This window comes from Stegostoma tigrinum, chromosome 20 (assembly GCF_030684315.1).
Source record: "Stegostoma tigrinum isolate sSteTig4 chromosome 20, sSteTig4.hap1, whole genome shotgun sequence".
In the NCBI taxonomy this organism is placed as follows: Eukaryota; Metazoa; Chordata; class Chondrichthyes; order Orectolobiformes; family Stegostomatidae; genus Stegostoma; species Stegostoma tigrinum.
Window position 1 is genome coordinate 53260618 of NC_081373.1, and position 22293 is coordinate 53282910.

At 42.6% G+C, this 22293-nt stretch overlaps 1 protein-coding gene across 4 annotated transcripts in view; it reads left to right on the forward strand.

Annotated features, from left to right (window-relative positions):
- The window catches only part of slc22a15 (solute carrier family 22 member 15), a 64488-nt gene that overhangs the window by 4634 nt on the left and 37561 nt on the right, over window positions 1–22293 (forward strand). For all 4 annotated transcript variants that reach the window (XM_048550922.2, XM_048550920.2, XM_048550921.2 and 1 more), the window contains exons 2-5: window positions 4276–4422; window positions 10012–10144; window positions 12939–13103; window positions 14077–14206. In XM_048550922.2, the coding sequence (XP_048406879.1) occupies window positions 4297–4422; window positions 10012–10144; window positions 12939–13103; window positions 14077–14206 (554 nt within the window). In that variant the 5' untranslated portion in view covers window positions 4276–4296. The remainder of the gene's footprint in view (window positions 1–4275; window positions 4423–10011; window positions 10145–12938; window positions 13104–14076; window positions 14207–22293) is intronic.

The following is a 22293-nucleotide window of genomic DNA, read 5'->3' on the forward strand; positions in this document are numbered from 1 at the left end:
TCTCAGTGCCAGGGACCCGGGTTTGATTCCAGCATTGGGCGACTGTGTGGAGTTTGCACATTCTCCCTGTGTCTGCGTGGGTTTCCTCCTACAGGCCAGTGATGTGCAGGTTAAGTGGATTGGCCATGCTAAATTGCCCATAGTGTCCAGGGATGTGTAGGTTAGGTGCATTAGCCGTTGGAAATGCAGGGATAGGGTAAGGGGGCGGGTCAGGGTGGGAAGCTCTTTGTAAGGTCAGTGTGGACCTGAAGGGCCAAATGGCCTGTTTCCACATTGTAGGGATTCTGTGCTTCTATGAACTAGAGCTGCTGCAACAGTCCCACATGCCTGTGGTGTCTTCACTTGCTGGCATGGGCCTCCCAGTGCTTGGACAGGACCTGAAACCTAACTGGAGCCTGTGGCACTGGTACAGCCTGATTCTTGGTCAATACCAGGACTCATGGAATCCAGGATTTCACCTCGTAGCAAAGCCAATCTAAGAGCACGTTTCCCCTCCCACTCTGGCTGCTTGGAGTTATTGGCTGGTACTTTCTGAATTTATCACAGTCACACAGGGTGGGGTTGATGTGTTTGTCAAAAACCTTAAAAGGTTTCAGTGAAGATGTGCCTGCCCTGAAGGATAATCTTCACTTTCGCAGGGGAGTGAGATCCACTTCAGTGACCTATTACCATTTGGCTCAGATCCTCTCACTGAGCGGTGATTGGCGATGAATATGAGACCTTCTGGGCTGTCATGGTTCTATTCCCACACTGGGTAATCCATTTGCCTCATAAAACATCGAGCTTTGAATTGCAATTGTTAGGTGCCTCAGTTCCTGTTCAGACTTGTTTATCCGTAGAAATCTGTGATCATAGAATATCTTTAGAGAGATTTTGCTTATATTGATATTTTTGTTAACATGCAATTAGCTCATTAGAACTGATTCTTTCAGAGTGCAGCTATGCAGTTGCACTATCCATTTGAAGCAGCTAGTAGTTCTGATCTGGAATGTTGTGTGAGAGAGCGGCGCATATATAAAATAATAATAACTCTTAATAGGGTGTTGTTTGAATCCTAGAAGGGAAGGTAATTATAAGACTAGGACTGAGACGGAGTGACTAGAATCAATTACACAGTTCTTTCAAAGAGCTGGCAAAAACACAATGGGCCTTAAGGCCTCCTGTACTGTATTAGTCTGTGCTCAGGCCACAAGATCAGATTGATAATTTTTTTCCAGATACAACTTGTAGAAAAACTGCTCACTTTGACTGTTGGATAAGGAACTATGTTGTTTGAAGGTTGCCAAAGGAAATTATGTGCCAGCTGTACTTATAATTATTGCAGTGCAGTAGAGAGTGAGTCATCAGTTTGCAATGGCAGAGAGTATAATCTGCACTTCGTTACAGGTTTGTGTCTGAAATTTATCCATTATATCCTATAATCTTGAAATGGAAATTTCAACTGTGGGGAGAACAGTAAATTGCAAAGCTCTGTTTCAGAGCAGGTTACACTAGATGTTTGCAGGTCATACCAGTCTGGTCAAGTTTGGTCCAGTCCAATTTAATGTCTCAGGCTAACTGGGAGAATATTCCCTGTCTGGTTTACACTCTCACTGATTGGGGGACTGTTCCCTGTCCAGTTTACACATTCACTGACTGGGAGAATTTACCTTCTGATGTTTGGAAGTGTAAATTAAAACATACAAGATCCTGATGGGTGGTTGTGAAGTGGATACTTCCTCATATTGGGAGAAACTAGAACAAAACAGAGTTAAGGTGAAAGTTTTCCTCTCTGAATTATGAATCATTGAACATTCCTTTTGAAAAAAGTGTTGGAAGCAGTATCCTTGAATATGTTGAAGCAAGAGGTAAGTTGGTTAATATTCAGCGTGGGGCTGAAAGGTTATCGGGGTAGACAGGATGAGATTATAGTCATACCAGTCATATATTACTGAATAGTGGGGGAGCTTTGTCGGGCTGACTTACCTCCTCCTCCTGATACATAAGTTCTTTTGATTAAAAACCCACACAGAGCGTCAGTGTCCTGGGTCACGGTTGGAGGTTATATTGTTGAGAAATTTATAAGAGGGACGGGTTGGGTATAGAATATCACTTTTGCAGGTGGCCACTTGAACCTATGCCCCATAAAGGACATTAAATTATAATATCTTAATCCATCAGGTGACTGGCTATAGTGTGGCCTTAAGACCAGAGAGCTGAGAAATTTAAGCTTGTAGCAGCTTTTGAAGTTCCTTCTGGTAAAAGTCAGAAAGCTTTTTGGATCTGCTTTTTTTTTGACTATACTCCATACTGAAAAAATTGTGCCACGTTTACAGGGAGGGTTGGACAACTGGCTTTTTGTTGCTGCCAAAATGGAATTAATGCTTCCTAGACAGGCTGTAGTGAATAATGGGAGCAGAGGCTTTTTCTGGGAGCCTGACTGAAAATTTAGAAAAGCTGTTTTAAGTGATTAATGAGCTGGAAGGATTAGTCAGGGTGGCATTTGGCATTCTGGCTCCCATTTCTCCCTCACTAAAAACAGATTATCTTGTCATAATGTAATTTGCTGTTTGAGGGAGTTTGCTGTGTGCAAATTGACTACCATATCTCCTTCGCACCTACACTTCACAATTACTTTATTGACTACAAAGTGCTTCGAGACATCCTAGGGTATGAAAGATACAATATAAATTAAAATTCCCAGTTGACCTGTGCTAGTCACATAGGTTAGTGCTTGGTACAAAGTTATGGAAGAGTCACAGAGTTATGCAATATGGAAACAAACCCTTTGGTCCAACTTGTCCATGCTGACCAAGTGTCTCCAAACTAAACTGATTCCACTTGCCTGTGTTTGGCCCATATCCCTCTAAATGTTTCTTATCCATGTTACTGTCGAAATGTTGTAACTGTATCTACATCTACTACTTCCACTTCCTCTAGCAGTTCATTCCACACATGCGCCAGATGGTTATCAGGTAAGGCTAAAGCATTCACAACAGTCTTCAGGCAGAAGTGCTGAGTGGATAATTTGTCTGTACCTGTTAGGTTTTATTGGTAGAGGGATTGTGTTCTGGAGCATGATGTCATGCTGCAACTGTACAAAACGCTAGTGTGGCCTCACTTGGAATATTACATGCAGTTCTGGTCACCCCATTACAGGAAGGATGTGGAAGCATTGCAAAAGGTGCAGAGGAGATTTACCAGGATGTTGCCTGGTCTGGAGCGAAGGCCTTATGAGGAAAGGCTGAGGGACTTGGGACTGTTCTCATTGGAGAGACGAAGGCTAAGAGGGGATTTAATAGAGACATACAAGATGATCAGAGAATTAGATAGGGTGGACAGTGAGAGTCTTTGTCTGAGCATGATGATGTCAGCTTGTATGGGGCGGGGGGAAATAGCTACAAATTGAGGGGTGATAGATTTAAGACAGATGTCAGAGGCAGGTTCTTTATTCAGAGAACGGTAAGGACGTGGAACACCCCGCCTGCCGATGTAGTGAACTCAGCCACATTAGGGGCGTTTAAACAGTCCTTGGATAAGCATATGGATGACGATGGGATAGTGTAGGAGGATGGGCTTAGATTAGTTCACAGGCTGGTGCAACATTGAGGGCTGGTTCTGCCCGAATTGTTCTATGTTCCATGTTCATTTAGCAATTCCAATCCACCAAGCCATTCAGCCCTTCAATCTGGTCTACCGTTCAATCAGGTAGGAGCTGTTCTGGTCGTTAGCTCAATTTTTTTTTCTGCCTTTGCTCCAATTCTCTGATATCTTTTAAAGAAAAAAATCAAGCATTCACAGTCCTGTAAACGTCATTAGGCAGCCATCTGACAGAAAGAATTGGAACTTGCTGTTACTGTTCATGTGAAGGTTTACCTCGAGACTTCATCGCCAAAGGACTCAGCTCTAATTGTAAGATTATGGAGTCTGGATTTCCCCACCAAAGGAAGTAGTTTCTCTGTGTGTGGCCAATTGAAGAACTTTGGCCTTTAAATGCCAGAATCTGACCATCCCTCTTCTAAGAATGTCACCCAAGTTTAAACAGTTTGTCCATATGATTTAATGATTCACTTTCCTTGGTTGAATCACACTTCAGCTGTCTGAACTCAAATTTTATTGCTGAAATAAATCTTAGAAAAATACACGCTGAACTCTGTCACTATCTGTGCCAAATCTCAAGGCTGTGATGGTACACAGGGACGTTATCCCTGTGATAGGGGAAACCGGTGTTAATAGACATTAATAGAGGACATTAATTGTGATCGATATAATAAGTTGATGTGACCTGTTTTTCAGGTATATGTGGCCTGCCAGTCGATGCTGATTGTTCTCGTTGGAGCCCAGCCTGAGTACAGTGTAAACACACAGGAAGTAATCAGCACACATGAAGAGCTCATCAAACATGTAATATTTGAGGAAGATATCACCTCCATTGCAACTGAGGTAAACAATCAGTGAGACCCATATCACTTGTTTGTGTTTTAATGTTGAATCTTCTGTATGGTGATTTATCAGAAATGTTGTTTCCTCACTAGTTAGTGACATAGAAGTAGGCCATTCAGCCTCTCAGTCTTGCTCTGCCATTCGGCTAGATTGTTCCTCGTCTTCCACCTCAGTGCCACCTCCCACAGCATTCCTATATTCTTTGATATTCTAACATCTAGAAATCTGCTGATCTGTCCCTTTAACACTGTCAATCACTGGGTTAGGAATTCCAAAGATTCATCATCCTCTGGGTTTTCCTAATCTCAGTCCTAACTGTCCTGCCGCCTGTTCTGACACTCTGTTTCCTTGTTCTGGACTTGCCTGTCATGGAAACATGCTTCCTGCATCTACCTTGCTGTGAACCACTCCATCTCCTCCTCACCGACCAGTGGTGCAGTTCACAACTGCTCATTCTCTGGTATACTGCACAATCACGCATTTTTTTCTTTCCATTATGTACCGGTGGCTGACTGACTACTGAATGAGGACCTGCCCTCTTCTGATATCTGATAAATACTGGCATACACTGGAGACCCAGGTGCTGTGTTGTACACTCAATGACATTTCTAGCAGGTTGCAGCTTCATCCCAATGGGCAAGAGCCTTGGATGACTATTTCATTCCTAACTCAGAAGTTCATGGTCTCAAAGCACCGATGGGATCAAACCGATAGAAGGATGGAAAATAGGAACAGGAGGTAGGGCACTTGGTATTATCGTGGCTGATGATCCTAATACGTGCCCTATTCCTGCTTTTGCCCTGTCTTTGTTGATGCCTTCGGTTCTAAGAACTATACCTAACTGCTTGAAACCATTTCATGTTTGGCCCAGCCACTTTCTGTGTCACAATTCCAAAGACTTACCATTCTTTTGGCAAAGAAATTTCACCTCTTGTCAGTCCTAAATGTCTAACGCTGTTTCCTTAGATTGTGACTCCTGGTTCTGGACTTCCCAGCCATCAAAAATATCCTTTCTGCCCTTTCTGCATTGTACCCTTGTACTCCTTCCATAGCCAGAACATCCTTCCTCCGATAAAACTGCACACACTGCTTCAGAGGAGGTCTCAGCAAGCCCCTGTACAATTGCAGAAAGACATCCCTGTACTGAAATCATCTCACCATGAAGGACGACATACCATTTACCTCCACCACCTGCAGCAATTCTATGTTGTATAAGGCCACCAAGGTCTCATTGCATGTTCCTGTTTCCCAATCTATCTTTATTCTGATCACTTTGCTACCAAGTGGATAACTTCATTTACACACATTATGTATCGTCCTGCATTTACCTACCCACTCAATTTGTCCACATGGCACTGAGGCATCTCTGCATCCTCCTCACAATTCACCCTTCCACCCAGCTTTGTGTCTTCTGCACACTTGGAGATATTAGAGTCATAGAGCCATACAGCATGGTAACAGACTCCCCACTCCAAAACTCTTCCATGCCAACTGGGTTTCCCAAACTAAACTAGCCCTATTTGTCTACATAGGGCCCATATCCCTATAACTCTTTCTTATTCATGCACTTGTCCAAATGTCTTTTAAATGTTGTAACTGAACTTGCATCTACTGCCTGCTTTGGCAGTTCATACCATATACATACTACCCTTTGTGTGAAAAAGATACCCCTCATGTTCCTACTAAATCTTTCCCCTCTCCCCTTAAACCTATGCCCTCTGGTTTTGAACTCCCTTATCCTAGGGAAAAGACTTTTGCTGTTCACCTTTATTTATGCCTCATGATTTTTCAAGGTCACTCCTCAGCCTTCTTTGCTCCAGGGATAAGAGGCCCCAGCTTGTCCTTATAACTCAAACCCTGCAATCCTGGTAACATCCTTCTAAATCCTTTCTGCAACCTTTTTAATTTAATAATGTTCTTCCTATAGCAGAACTCATCTAAATAATTAATATATATTGTAAATATCTGGGTCCAAGCCTTGTAGTACTGCTGTAGTTTCTATCTGCCACTCGGAAAATGACCTATTTGTTCTTTCTTAAAACTTCAAGCAGATCGGGGCACCACACCTTAGGGAGGATGTTTTAGCCCTGGGGGGAGTTCACTGCAGGTCTTTGTGGATGATATCTGGACTTCAGGGCCTAAGTAATGAGGAGAGATGAGACAAACTAACCCTTTATTTCCTAGAAGTTAGAAGGTTAATGTATGATCTAATCGTTTTCCTCAGGACATTAACATGGAGGGGCAGATCGATAAAGATTAACTACTCCCACTGGTTGAAGATTCAAGAATCAGGGGCATTGTCTGAGAATTAGGGCCAGGCTATTCAGAAGAGACATTGGAAAGCACTTCTACATACAGAGCAGTAGTGATTTTGAACTCTTCCTCAAATGGTGATTGATGCTAATTTGGTTGTAAATTTAAATCTGTGATAGACAACTTTTATTAAGCAAGGGTATCAAGGTAATGGGCCGAAGGCAGGCATGTGGAGTTAGGCCACAGAGCAGCCATGATCTTATTTAATGATGAGGTAGCGTTTAAGGGCCGAATAGCCTACTCCCATTGCTGATGTCTGTGTCCTGTTTGACTGACAATTCTCTATTCAGTTTGTGCGGCGTGGTGGCTCAGTGGTTAGCACTGCAGCCTCACAGCGGTAGGGACCCAGGTTCAATTCCAGCCTTGGGCGACTGTTTGTGTGGAGTTTGCACATTCTCCCCGTGTCTGCGTGGGTTTCCTCCGGGTGCTCCGGTTTCCTCCCACAGTCCAAAGATGTGCAGGCTTGGTGAATGGGCCATGCGAAATTGCCCGTAGTGTTCAGGGGTGTGTGGATTATAGGGGGATGGGTCTGGGTGGGATGCTGCAAGGGGCTGTGTGGACTTGTTGGGCTGAAGGGACTGTTTCCACACTGTAGAGAATCTAATTTAATTTGATCTTGTTCCCCCAAATCCCTGCACTTTAGTTACATGCTAATCTCTTATGTGGGCCCTTCTTGAATGCCTTCTGAAAACCAAGTAAACACATTCACTGGTTCTGTCTCATCAACTCTACTACTTATATCTCCAAAAATTCCATTAGATTCGTCAAGCATGATTTTGCATTTGTAATCCATGCTGACTCTGTACTGTTTCCCAAGTAGTCAGCTGTTTAATCTTTTAAAGTGGACTCTGTCATTTTCCCTACTACTAATGTCAGGCTCACCAGTCTGTAATTCCCTATTTTCTCTCTATTTCCTTTTTTCTGAGAGTGTTGGGGTTACATTAGCTACCCTCCAATCCATGGTAACTGTTCTACAGCATCTTGAAGGATGGCCTCCAATCAATCCACTATTTCTAGGACCGCATAAGTACTCCGTGATGTAGATTATTGGACCCTCGTGATTTGTCAACTCTCGTTCACCATTTTCCTATGAGTACTGTCAGACTTTTTCTCTTAGTAGATCATGGGTTCCCCAGAATTTTAAGGCATCATTTGTGTCCTTCATGAGGACCAAATAAAAGTATGTATTTAATTAGTTCTGAAGAAGGGTCACTCAACCTGAAAAGTTAACTCTACTTTCTCTCCACAGATCTCAAACTTATTGAGTTTCTGCAGCAATTTGTGTTTTTGGTTCAAATTTCTAGCATCCAGAGTGCTTTTCTTTATTTTAGTATTTATTCCTCTGTTTCCTGTTGGTTAACCAACCTTGTGTCCATGCTCATACATCGCCCCCAAATGCTCGAGTTTTTACCTTGTGTAATAATTTTTAATGCAGCACATTACCACATACTGACCTTCTTCAGAATCTTCTGCTTGGTGCTGTCAGACCTGCTGGGTTTCTCCAGCAATTTCTGTTATTCCAACAGGAAGCAGATTCAGGGTAAATGGGTCACTTTCAAGTTGGCAGACTGTAACTAGTGGAATTCTGCAGGGATCAATGCTGAGGGTACTTATCTAATAAAAAAATCAATACAGTTGTCAGAAATGATCATGAGTTGGAAAATCGAGATGTAGAATCAGATTGGGTGGGATGAGAAATAGCAAGGAACAAAATCAATAGTATGCGTTGTTGATTGATATTCCAACAGTACTGTGAGACTGAGAAGAAATCGAGAAATGTTAGGAGCTATTCAGAAAAAAGACTGGATGATCTTAACATACATTGGACAAATCAAACTGGCAAAGATAACCTTGAAAATGTGTGAAAGTGAATTCAGAACAGTTACTTGGAGCAACTTACGGAATCATTGTAGAATCATAAAATTCCTAGTGTAGAAGCAGGCCATTCTGCCCATTGAGTCTGCACCAACCATCCAAAGAGTGCCTCACCCAGACCCCCGTACCCCGTCCCTATAACTCTGCATTTCCCATGGCTAATCCATCTAACCTGCACATCCCCCGGACTCTATGGGTAATTTACTATGATCAATCCACCTAACTAGTTTTTGGACTGTGGGAGGAAACTGGAGCACCTGGAGGAAACCCACACAGTCGCTAGGGAACTTGCAGTTTTTAATCGGCTAATATGTAACAAGACGGGGTGAATTGATTCACTGTAAAGTACCTTGTACTGATGATCCAAATAGGCACAGACAGATAGGAAAACAAGTTGTGAGAAAGGACACTGTTTATAAAAGGGATACTGACTGGTTAAGTGAGTGGGTGAAAAGTTTCAGATGGATTTATTACATACTTCAGTAGAAAGAACAGAAAACCTGAGTGTTGTTTAAATGGAGAAGGACAGCACAATGCTGTGAGGTGGGGGAATTTGCTGCCCTTGTACTTGAACCACAAAAAGCAAAGGTATTCTCACAGCATTAAATTTGAAATTAGAGAAGTTTTGTGCCGGGCATTGGTGAGATGGACAGTTTTAGCTTCCTTACTGCTAGAAGAACACACTTGCAGTTGAAGCACGAGAGACCGGGTTCACTGAGCTGATTCATAGGTCCATGGAAGATGGCCTTGGCTCAACACTTCTTCCAGTTAAAAATAATCATTTAACTATTCTAATCAGAGATAATGGGAACTACAGATGCTGGAGAATCCGAGATGACCAAGTATGAAGCTGGATGAACACAGCAGGCCAAGCAGCATCTTAGGAGCACAAAAGCTTGAAGCTGGATGAACGCAGCAGGCCAAGCAGCATCTTAGGAGCACAAAAGCTTGAAGCTGGATGAACGCAGCAGGCCAAGCAGCATCTTAGGAGCACACTAAGATGCTGCTTGGCCTGCTGAGTTCATCCAGCTTCACACTTTGTCATTTAACTATTCTAATCCCATTTTCTATCCATTGGCCCTAAGCTTTGTTTGCTTTGGTATTGCAAGTGCACATCTAAGTATTTCTTAGAGGTTACTTAGCACCCAAAGATGGCCAAGGTAGCCGAAATGCAATCCAACTTTCTCAATGTTCCAGGCTTTCAAAAATAAGTTTGGGGCTGGTTTGAGTCTGTCTAGCACATCTGACACTTTCTCGGATTTTCATGGCAATTCTGCACTTCTGTTCAGATAGGCAGCTGTTCCCTGCTTCATACTTTCCCTGCCCCTGCTATGGTCACTTTCAGATTTACTGATGACTTTACTTTCAAGAAGAATAACTTGCAGATCTTTTTGTCAATAGTGGTACTTAATCAGGCAGGAAGCGTACAAAGTGAACTTGGCTGGATCCTTGTTCTTCGTTGGACTACTCATCGGTAACATTTTGTTTGGGCCCTTGTCTGACCGGTTTGGCAGGAAACCAATCTTTCTCACAGGTCAGGATGAATGTTATTATTAAAAATGTGCCAATATTTTTATTTGTCCTTATAGGGAGTATAATAGAGAAATATTTTTACTTGTACTATTCCATCAATTTAATCAAATATAAGAACTGTGATTTCATTGTTTGCATTTGTTGAATGCTTTTCACGTGGTAGTGTGCCGAATTGCATTTTACACCCGTATTACCAATCAACTTTTGATAGGAAGGCAAACTAAGAGATCTGTGCTCAGGTGATTGGAAAGCTTTGTTAGGTCTAGAGCTGACAAAAGTGTGAATGAATGAATGAACATTTCAGCAGCAGATGAGCTGCGATGGGTGGAGATAGACAGTGTTACACCTACGAAATGGGCCTGCTTATAAACAAAACTAGAAAAGGGGATTTTGATTATGGGGCACCTGATTGCAAACATTCCAGAGGCTTCTGGATGCAGTGTCTTAATTTTTGGGTTGTAGGCATTTGGATAAGTTGTGGAATCCTAACGTCCGTGTCTTTTATCTGCAGTAGATTGTAGGATGTAGGACAACCCATTTTTGGCCGCAAAAATCAATATTTTGTATATCAATGGTATGTAAAGACATCCCGTCTGCTTTCAGGCATAACAAGCTGTACTTGTGTTAGTTGTCTCCATTGTTCCCTTCAGAAATACATATCCATCTTACTGCAATGAACTAACTTGATGTAAGTGATTACGTCAGGGATGCAAAGATGTGATGGACGGCTCTTGTGGTGCAGTGGTAGTAATCCTACCTCTGGGTCAGAGTCTGTGTTCGAGTCCCACCTGCCCCAGACATACATCATAACACATCTGCATAGGTTAATCAAAATATTTACAGGTTGAGATGTGAAGACGCACTGGCATTTATGGTGAATGACCAGGATGGTGACCATTCGCACCCATGCTGATACTTCACCTCTATCCTTGGCAGATAAGTTGACCTTTGAAGCCTTGAAAAATCCCACCAAAAGCAGAGATTAGCTTGTATGCTGACACCCATGGTAATGTGTTCGTGGGAGTTTTTTCGCATTGCTTGATTTTAGTGAGTTAGGGTGGATTGACGTCTGTCTTGGGTTATTTTAGAATTTGTATGTGGATATATGCCTATGCAATTGCAAGGTGTGATGAGTTTGGAGACATAATCACCAAGAATTTAAGGATAAGAGCGCAAATTCAAAGGGTGATAATGGGAACTGCAGATGCTGGAGAATCCAAGATAACGAAGTGTGAAGCTGGATGAACACAGCAGGCCAAGCAGCATCTCAGGAGCACAAAAGCAATGAAGGATCTAGGCCCGAAACATCAGCTTTCGTGCTCCTGAGATGCTGCTTGGCCTGCAGTGTTCATCCAGCTTCACACTTAGTTATCGAGAATTCAAAGGGTGGTTGTTTTTCTTGCTAGTCAGAAAAAATCGCAGATTCTTTAATCTGTCGATTCGCCTTGGCTCTAGGCATTTAAAAGAAACACCCTCTTAATTTACCATGTTTTATTTGCTGACAAACCATGTTTGTCATCACGATAGCATTATTATTATCAAGTTTAAAACATTTTAAGGTTTGTAAATTATTGCATTGTATTTTAACTGGCTAAAGTTGCAAGGAGGTTCTTTCCTCATTTAAAATCAGAAATATAAATGATTGAATGCATTGATAAGCCCCAAGTAAACTACAGTCTTTCAGCGTGAAATACAAGCAGCTAGTAAGTTTTTCCATTAAATTTGATTGGCAGCTAATTGTAGGCCTTTGAAATGTGTGGCACAGACATTTCTTAGCATCTTTGCTTCCGGAATTGACACTTGCTCCATGGGCAGAAGTAGGAATTGCAAGCACTTGTGAAGCGCATTGTGCTATGGAGAGTCTCTGAAAGCTCTTATCTTTATTATTTTCCATAAATCTGTGCCACCAGTAATTGTTTTGCCCATCTCCTGTGTAAAGAACAAGCTTGCATTTATAAAGCGCATTTCACATCCTTGGGAATACATAACAGCCAGTTAATTTTCACTTTGCAGTGTAGCGAGTTTTCATATTTCGGTAAATATAGCTAATTTATTTATGTTCTGAATTGTAAATAATCCAACTTTTAGCCTGAAGGAATTGATATGACTGGATTGGGTAGGAAAGCTTGCCAAAAGCTAATTGGTGCATTCTGTTACACTCCCATCCCCACTGCTCCCTTCTCTGGGTACAGTGTATATTTTCTGGTACATGTGCATGCAGATTCTGCTTCATCTGAAACTTGCGTATCTTGATGAAAATGTGCCTCTCGGCTATGAACACAAGTTGAGAGCAAGGTTAAGCCATGACAACAGAACTAAATGGTATAACTGTCTTATATTTAGGAAATGAGCAGATATACATAATTGACAAATTTGGTCATTATTAATTTTGTCATGGTTCCTTAGATAAATTGCTCGTGTTCACTGTGGCTAATTACTAACTTTTTAAACTGAAAGAACAACCGCGTACCTTGAAGTGGGTCAAAAACTTTTTCTGGGTAATTATTGAGTTGGTTATAACCAGTTCTTCCTTTGCAGGTTGTTAGAAGTGGGTGACAGTTGGTAATAGATCCTTTCCCCGCAATTCATTTGAACTACTGTGTCCAAGTCTTGGTTAAGGTATTCCTTCCTCTACTGGCACATGTTGGGTAAAGATGGACTGGGCACAGGTTAATATAACCAGTAATAGCAAGCACAGAAATTGGACTGTTTGCATAACTGTAGAGTGTTTGATTCTTGAATGACATGGTCTCTTTAAAGAAATGCTTCAAACAGTCACTTTTTATTTCTTTCAGGCTTGTTCCTTGATGTGGTCTTTGGATTTATTACAGCAGTTGCTCCGAACTATGAAATTTTCGCAGTTACACGACTTCTTGTTGGGCTTGTGAATGGTGGAATGTCACTAGTCGCTTTTGTACTGACACAGGAATTTGTGGGAAAATCCTACTGGGCCTTGACAGGTAGGTGGCCTTGCAGCAATGTCTGTGTAAACACCATTTTGCTTCTTATCACTTTCCTTTTTCAACTGGAGAGACCAGGAACATCTTCCTTCAGATCCAGGAGGAGGTAACAGGTTTGTTCTGCCTCATTTCAGTCTTGCAGTTCTATCTGCCTGATGTTTTGCCTTTAGTTTCATTTTCTTCCCTTGGATGATGTGCAGACTGACTGTAGCCATTAACATGAAGTGATTTTCATTGCTGCCGTTGCCCACTCTGCTGCCTACATGTTTAAGAAAAAACAGTGAGTGACCCTCTAGTTTTCCTTTCTTCTGCGCTTATGATGAGAGGGATTGTTGGATGCAGGTTCTGGCATTATATGCCTATTTTAAGTCATGGCTAGTAAGGCCATGTCATATAACCGTAAACAAGTTTGTATTCAGTATAGAATGTTTGGAAAATACCTTTACTTTTAAAAATGGACATTAATAAGGCTAAGATAGCTGTCAAGTGGCTTGGAATTTCTGCAGAATTTCTAATTGAATCACTGTGGATTGTCATAGCATCCATGGAGAAGTGAATCTTGCAATGATCCTGAGTTATAACATTGACAATTCAGGATGACGATACATCACTTGCATAAATAATCATCTTTATTTAAATGTGCAAAAGTTTGCTGATGATAACCAATAAATAAACAATTGCTACATGATTTCTTTTTAATATAGTGAATAAGGATCATAATGCACTCCCTGTGTATATGGTGGAGGCAGATATAATCTCAGCTTTCGCAAGGAAGTTGAACACGCTCGAAGAGAGAAAATACTTTAAGGTTAAGGGGAAAGAATGGGGTAATGGGATTAGTTGAGTTGTTCTTGCACAGAACATGACTAAATGAATGGCCTCTTTCTGTGGAACATGGGAGGATAAGAGTTAATGTGCTATACTCTTGCTGTAATTCTTTTATTTATTGTATTTTAATTTTTTTTAAATTTAGGATCGCTCACCAATTTAGTGTTTGCAATTGGAATTGCTGCTTTCTCTGTTATTGGCTATTATATCAGGGATTGGCGTACCCTTGCTGCTGTAGCCAATTGTCCTGGAGTGCTGTTTTTCCTTCTTTTCATGTAAGTTCTTACTTAAATTTGTATACTGAGAAATTTAATTGATGTTGCTGATAGTGCAGAATGACTTTTTAAAATTCATTCACAGGATAAGGGCATCGCTGGCTAGGCCAGAATTTCTTCCCCAACGCTAATTGCCCTGAGAGCAGTTAAGCGTCAACCATGTTGATCATGAGTAAATTGGTTACAAACTCAATTGGAGTAAATCTAATTGTTAATGACAAATGTATTGAGGTTGTAGACATGCTCGCTGAGCCGATAGATTTGGTTGCAATCGTTTTGTTACCCTGCGCGGTAATATCGTCGGTGCGTCTCCAGTAAAGCATCAGTGTTCTCTCCTGCTTGTTATTTACATGCCTCAGTTTGCTGGATGGTTGGTATTACTTATGGTTTTGTTTCTCATTGGTTTGTTGATGGAGTTCTGGTTTGAATACCAGGCCTCCAGGAATTCCCTCGCATGTCGCAGTTTGGCTTGTGTGATTAAGGATGTATGTCCTAGCCGAATTCATGTCCCCTGTTGTCCATGTGTGGCGAGACAAGTGAGAATTGGTCATGTGTCTTGGTGCCGAGTTGGTGCTCATGTACACACAATCCACTGTTACTGCCGAGACAGACCACAACATGAAGACACAATATAACTAGACTCGCTAATCACCATACCATACATCAAGGACATTCCAGAGATGACCACAAGACTACTCAGACCTCTAGGTATCAGAGTAGCCCACAAACCCACAACCATCCTACGACAACCACTGACAAACGTAAAGGATCCCACACCCAAAACCAGCAAAACTGGGGTAATATACAAAATACCGTTCAAGAACTGTGAGAAACACTTCATAGGCCATTCTGGAAGAAAACTGACAATATGGATAGATGAACACCAACTTGCCACCAAGAGAGACGACCAATTCTCACTTGTCTTGGCACATACAGACAACAAGGGACATGAATTTGACTGGGGACAACACATCCATAATTGCACAAGCCAAACAGACATGCCAGGGAATTCTTGGAGGCCTGGTACTCCAGCCAAAACTCCATCAACAAGCACATTGGACTAGACCCTGTGTACAAACTACTGAGAAACAAAACTGAAAATAATACCAACCACCCCAGCAAACCAAGACATGTAAATAACGAAGGGGACAGAACACAGATGCTTCACCAGAGGTGCACTGATGATGTTACCTAGCAGGGTGACAAAATGTTTGCAATGAAACCCATCGGCTTGGCAAGTGCGTCTTCAACCTCATCCACAACCCGAGCTACAAATCTTCTCAAACTTCAGACAAATATATTTACACAATTCACCTTAAAGTCCTTTTAAGTTGTGACATTTCTCATCTTGAGTTCTGTGCTGGAAATTATTAATGTCATTCTTCTTGAGATTGCGCTAGCTTCAATTCAAATAATTTGTTCCATATTTACCAAGTCTCCATATTAATGGGGCACAGTCATTGAGAAGTTTATCTACAATATTAGATGTAAGAACCAACGTTGATATTCTGGGCAGTTGTGGAGATTTGTAGGGTGCACTTTAGGACAACTAAATTTAACAATATCTCCTAACTCCAGTCAGCTCTTGTAAGATTGGAGCTGAGACACATTTGCGAATGCGATGAGAAAACAGCGATGAACTGAAGTGAGAGGAATCGTGATAGAAGAGACCAGACCAGAATACTGGTCTTTTAGAATACCAGCATACTACTTCCTGTCCTGCGGGCCCGACCAGTCCCCCCCCACCACTGACACCCTCATCCGCTTATCCAAACTCGTCCTCACCCTCAACAACTTCTCCTTTAATTCCTCCGACTTCCTACAGACAAAGGGGGTGGCCGTGGGTACCCGCGTGGGCCCAAGCTATGCCTGCCTCTTTGTAGGGTACGTGGAACAATCCCTCTTCCAAAGCTACACACGCCCTATCCCCCATCTCTTCCTCTGTTATATTGATGACTGTTTCGTTTCCACGAGGAGCTCAAACAGTTCATCCACTTCACTAACACCTTCCACCCCAACCATAACTTTACCTGGACCATCTCTGACACCTCTCTCTCCTTTCTGGACCCCTCTGTCTCCATCTCTGGCATCCACCTGGAAACCGATATCCATTTTAAGCCTACCGACTCCCACAACTACCTAGAATATTTGTCCTCTCACCCACCTTCCTGTAAGAAGGCCATCCCCTATTCCCAATTCCTTTGCCTCCGCTGCGTCTGCTCCTGAGATGAGACATTCCACTCCCGAACATTACAGATGTCCCTTTTTTTTTCATGAACTGCAACTTCCCCTCCACAGTGATTAAAAATACCCTTGACCATGTCTCCCGCATTTCACGCAACTCATTCCTCACAACCCCTATCCGCAATAATAACCAAAACAGAATCCCCCTCATCCTTACGTACCACCCCACCAACCTCCAAATCCAATGCATCATCCTCTGACATTTCTACCATCTGCAATCCAACCCCACTACCAAAGACACTTTTCACTCCCCACCTTTATGTGCTTTCCGGAGGGACCACTCTCTCCGTGACTCCCTTGTCTGCTCCGCACTCCCCTCCGGCCCCACCACCTCCAGCACTTTTCCCTGCAACCGAAGCAAGTGCTACACCTGCCCCTGTACCTCCCCCCTCACCCCCATCCCAGGCCCTAAGAAGACTTTTCATATCAAACAGATGTTCACCTGCACATCTGTTAATGTGATAGACTGTATCAGTTCTTCCTGTTGTGGCCTCCTCTACATTGGGGAAACCAAGCGGAGGCTTGGGGACCACTTTGCGGAACACCTATGCTCGGTTCGCAACAAACAACTACACTTCCCAGTCGCCCCCACTCCTCGGATGACATGTCCATCCTGGGCCTCCTGCATTGCCACAATGACGCCACCCAAAAGATGCAGGAACAGCATCTCATATTGCCCTTGGGAACCCAGCAGCCCAAGGGTAACAATATGGACTTAACAAGGTTTAAAATCTCCCCTCCCCCTACCACATCCCAAAACCAGCCTAGCTAGTCTCTACCTCCCTAACCATTCCTCCCACCTCAAGCTCCACCCCCATCTCCTAGCCACTAACCTCATCCTGCCTCCTTGACCTGTCCATCCTCCCTAGACTGACCTATCCCCTCCCTAACTCCCCGCATACATTCACCTTCACTGGCTCTAACCCTGCCTCTTTGACCTGTCTGTCTCCTCTCATCCTATCTTCTCCTCTATCCATCTTCTATCCGCCTCCCCTATCTCCCTATTTATTTCCGAATCCCCTTCCCCTCCCCCATTTCTGAAGAAGGGTCCCGACCCAAAACGTCAAACTTTCCTGCTCCTGTAAGGCTGCTTGGTCTGCTGTGTTTATCCAGCTTCACATCATGTTATCTCAGGAACTGCCGATGCTGGAGAATCTACCATCTCCAGAATACTGAATACTTGCTTTGAGGCTGACACCATCTCAAACTCAAACTCGAACTCGAACTGTAACTCACTCATTAAAATGTTGGCTCATTGAGTCTCTCCCCTCCTCTTTCCACAGTAAGAATTAGCAACTTCACTGGGTATTTGGAGGTTGGGAATTTTTCAAAAAAAAGTAAAAAGTAGGAAAAGAGTTAAGATAAAGGAAGTTGAGAGGAAGCATCAAGGAAAAAAATGAAAGCGAAGTATTTTACAAAGATTTAGGAAGTAGATAACTTTGGAAAATGAATTATGCCATCTGAGAATCGAGAAGAAAATGAGAAGTTGTGAAGTGTTACTTCTGAGAGAGTAAACCATTTAGTTCCTCCTGCCGGTTTCACCATTCAGGTAGGCCTTGGCTGACTTTATTAAATAGGCGATTCAGAGGGGATTTGGGAAAAAGCCTTTTCACATAGCGGATGGTGGGAATCTAGAATACACTGCCTGGGAAGGTAGTGGAAGTTGGAAACCTTACAATGTTTAAAAAAAATGCTTGAGTACTTCAAAGTATCATTACATCCAAAGATACGGGTTGAGTGCAGGAAATTAGGATTAGAGCACTTTTAGTGGTAGCTATGACTCTACAGGTTCGATGGGTCGAAGGGCCTTTTCTGTGCTGTACTAATCTTTTCTATGCTAGTGGTGATATTTCGCATGATCTGTATCTTAACTTCTGTGTGAAGAAGTGCTCCCTGGCATAATCCCTGAGAACCTTGTTCTAACTTTAAGGTTATGCATTCTTATCCTGAACCTTACCAGAGGAAATTGCTTTTCTTTATCCTGTCAAATCCCTTTAATTAACCCCCCAATGAGAGAACTGCTTAATCTGCTATACTCAAGAGAATGCAGTCCGAGTTAATGCAACCTGACTGTATGATTTAATCCCAGTATCCCACTCAGAATCTATGGTCACTGATAATGTGAGTCATTTACAATCATAAGAAATGCATTCGCAGGCAATTCATTCTGTGCAAACAGTTATGTTCAAGCCTTGCACCATTTTTGAATTATCAGAGAGCTCGAGGAGTCTAAGTTCCTCGTTGCTTTTTTCACAGCAACAGCATGACCACTGAGAGTTGGCACTCCAACCAATTTTCTTATTATCCTGTAACATAATTTGTCATAATGGTTTGAAAATTGTCATTCTGTTCTTAGTTTTGATGAGTACAAGACAAAATGCTTTGGCAGCATGTGTCTCTGCAGCAATAATTGTGTTCTGCAGTACCAAGCGACTGTTTTTCATATCTTCTTCATCATTTGTAAAATGAGTAAAAGGTTCCAGGATTTTCCCTTCTGGACGCTGCTGCTGAGAGCAGTGCAGTTCATTTCCTATTTATTTATTTGTGCTTTTGTTATTTGTTTTTTGTTGCAATAGTTTTTACTTCAGCCAAAAAGCTTCGGTGAAGAGAATTCTTACGTATCTTTTGAAAGTCAATACACCTGATAGCCCGCAATTTTAATACATTCTCAATTAAGTAAATGTAGCTTGGCAAGCAGCTAAACCACTTTGGCTGTATCTTTGCTGTATTGAGGTTGAAGCACTTAATTTATAATACATTTCTTATATTCCTTATCATGGATATAGTCATAGGTGTCAACTCAATAGAGCTGTAATACCCAAATTCCTGTTCAGAACTTGTATTAAAACTATCAATAATGTTTGGTGATCTTTAGTTTTACATTTAATGAATTGTGACATGTTGCTGAGATGACTGCTCAAGCCAGTTGCAGCATTCATTTAGTTGCTGGTTGACCTGTGCCTTAATTTTTTACCCACCTCGGTTCCGTTAACTTTAATACCCCTAATCTAACAAAAGCCCATCAATCTAAGTGTTGAAATTTTCAGCAAAAGAGATATGGAGGTTTCTAGATTTTTCAAGACTTAATTTTGGAACCTGGCGTGGTAAATGAAGGGAGATTCGGTTAGCAACAAGTAACTGATTGGTCTTTGGGGTGCTGACCGGTTGTCGATCAGCAAGACCTTCCGTCTGCCAACAGCTTTGTGATTGGCTCCCAATTAGCTGAATGGCATATGGTGTGAATGATCAGTCAGAAGCCGTCGAACCTCCAGAAAGGAAAGAGCTGTCCATTCTCTGCAGCTACAAACTCCTCAAGCCGGCAGAAGGCCAATTTATTTTCTACCATCATTGCTGTAAACTGAGGCCTTTAACAAATAAGACAAAGACTTCCTACCAGTGAACCAGTTGCTTTGCGCCTCCTGCAAATGAGTGAAAGGACCCGGAGAAGGATGACGGAAGAGCAGCAGGTCCTGACAAGCCGAGAGCATCATCTCCGTTAACCTTGTGTACAGGAACTAATTGCCTTCCTAGTTTTTCACTCCACCTATTACAACCATGTTTCTTTTAGTGCATTTCTGTCTGCCTGTGTGTGTGTGCAGGGAAAATCTTTTTCAAGGGATCAAGGGTTTTAACTAGTTGAGCTAGTTGGGGTAGCACGGTGGCTCAGTGGTTAGCACTGCAGCCTCATAGCGCCAGGGACCCGGGTTCGATTCCAGCCTTGGGCGACTGTTTGTGTGGAGTTTGCACATTCTCCCCGTGTCTGCGTGGGTTTCCTCCAGGTGCTCTGGTTTCCTCCCACAGTCCAAAGATGTGCAGGCCAGGTGGATTGGCCTTGCTAAATTGCCCATAGTGTTCAGGGGTGTCCCAGATGAATGAGACTAGGTGGGATGCTTCAAGGGTGGTGTGGACTTGTTGGGCAGAATGGCCTGTTTCCACACTGTAGGGAATTGAATCTAATTATATGTCATCATTCATAATTGTATATCTATAACTATAATCTGTTATTTGTAATAAGTAGTAATTCTTTATAGGTATAGAAACCTTGCCTGTGCTTTCTGTCAATTTGAGTCTAAAAAGACAAGTAAATTGCGGAATTTTATGTACTTTGATAGTATTTTTAACTTCTGTGACAGCTTTGAGAATATTGGGTTTCCAGCTTACTATACCAGTGAGGCATAACTTTCCTGATGTCACCCATGTATGACCTAGCATTAGATTGCATCATACAGGACTTCCTTGCTAGCAGATAAAAGTAGATACCAATGGACTGTTACAGTTGTATAGGACTTTGGTTCGACCACATTTGGAATACTGCGTACAGTTCTGGTCGCCACTTTACCAAAAGGATATGGATGCTTTGGAGAGGGTGCAGAGGAGGTTCACCAGGATGTTTCCTGGTATGGAGGGTGCTAGCTATAAAGAGAGGTTGACGAGATTAGGATTATTTACATTAGAAAGATGGAGATTGAGGGGGGACCAGATTGAGGTCTACAAAATCATGAGAGGTATAGACTGGGTGGATAGCAAGAAGCTTTTTCCCAGAGTGGGGACTCAATTACTAGGGATCATGATTTCAAGGTGAGAGTGGAAAAGTTTAAGGGAGATGTGCGTGGAAAGTTCTTTACGCAGAGGGTGGTGGGTGCCTGGAACGTGTTGCCAGCGGAAGTGGTAGAGGCGGGCACGGTAGTGGCACTTAAGATTTATCTAGACAGATGTGTGAATGAGCGGGGAGCAGAGAGATACAGATCCTTGGAAAGTAGGTGACAGGTTTAGAGAGAGAATCTGGATTGGCACAGGCTTAGAGGGCCGAAGGGCCTGTTCCTATGCTGTAATTTTCATTGTTCTTTGTTTTTTGTTCTTTGAGTCTGCATGGCTCTCGATGAATACTTTGCTTTTATTTTCACAAAGGTTGTGAGAAACACTAGGTGGAGCACTTTACTGCATCACAACAGAAGCAGTATCAGTCCCAGAAAGTGAGAGATGCTGTTAAGTGTCTTTATAAGTCATTTTGTCACTTGCATTTGACAGTTAACCTAAATTTAAGTTTTGAAGTACAAACTGCAATCTGCTAGCAAGTCGTAAATGAAAATGCTACGATTGATTGTTACTCAAAAGAATCAGAAATATGTTTGCAGATAACAAGTAGACCTGGATGAACACAGTAGGTGAAGCAGCATCAGAGGAGCAGGAAGGCTGATGTTTCAGGCTGATGTTTCAACCCTTCTGCACATCTGCTAATGTGGTATATGGCATCCGCTGTTCCCATTGTGGCTCCTCTACATTGGGAAACCATACGGAGGCTTGGGGACTGCTTTGCAGAACACCTATGCTCGGTTCACACTAAACAACTACACCTCCCAGGCGTGAACCATTTCAACTCCCCGTCCCATTCCTCAGACAGCATGTCCATCCTGGGCCTCCTACAGTGCCACAACGACACCACTCAAAGGTTACAGGGACAGCACCTCATATTCCACTTGGGGACCCTGCAGCCCAATGGTATCAATATGGACTTGGCAAGCTTCAAAATCTCCTCCCCCCACTGCATCCCAAAACCAGCCCAGCTTGTCCCTGCATCCCTAACCTGTCCTTCCTTCCACCTATCCCCTTCTCCCACTCAAGCCCCATCCCCATCTCCTATCTACTAACCTCATCCCGCCAGCTTGACCTGTCCGTCCTCCCTGGACTGACCTATCTCCTCCCTAACTCCCCCCATACACTCACCTTTACTGGCTCCATCCCCGCTCCTTTGACCTGTCTGTCTCCTCTCCACCTATCTTCTTCTCCTATCCATCTTCTATCCACCTCCCCCTCTCTCCCTATTTACTTCAGAACCCCCTTAC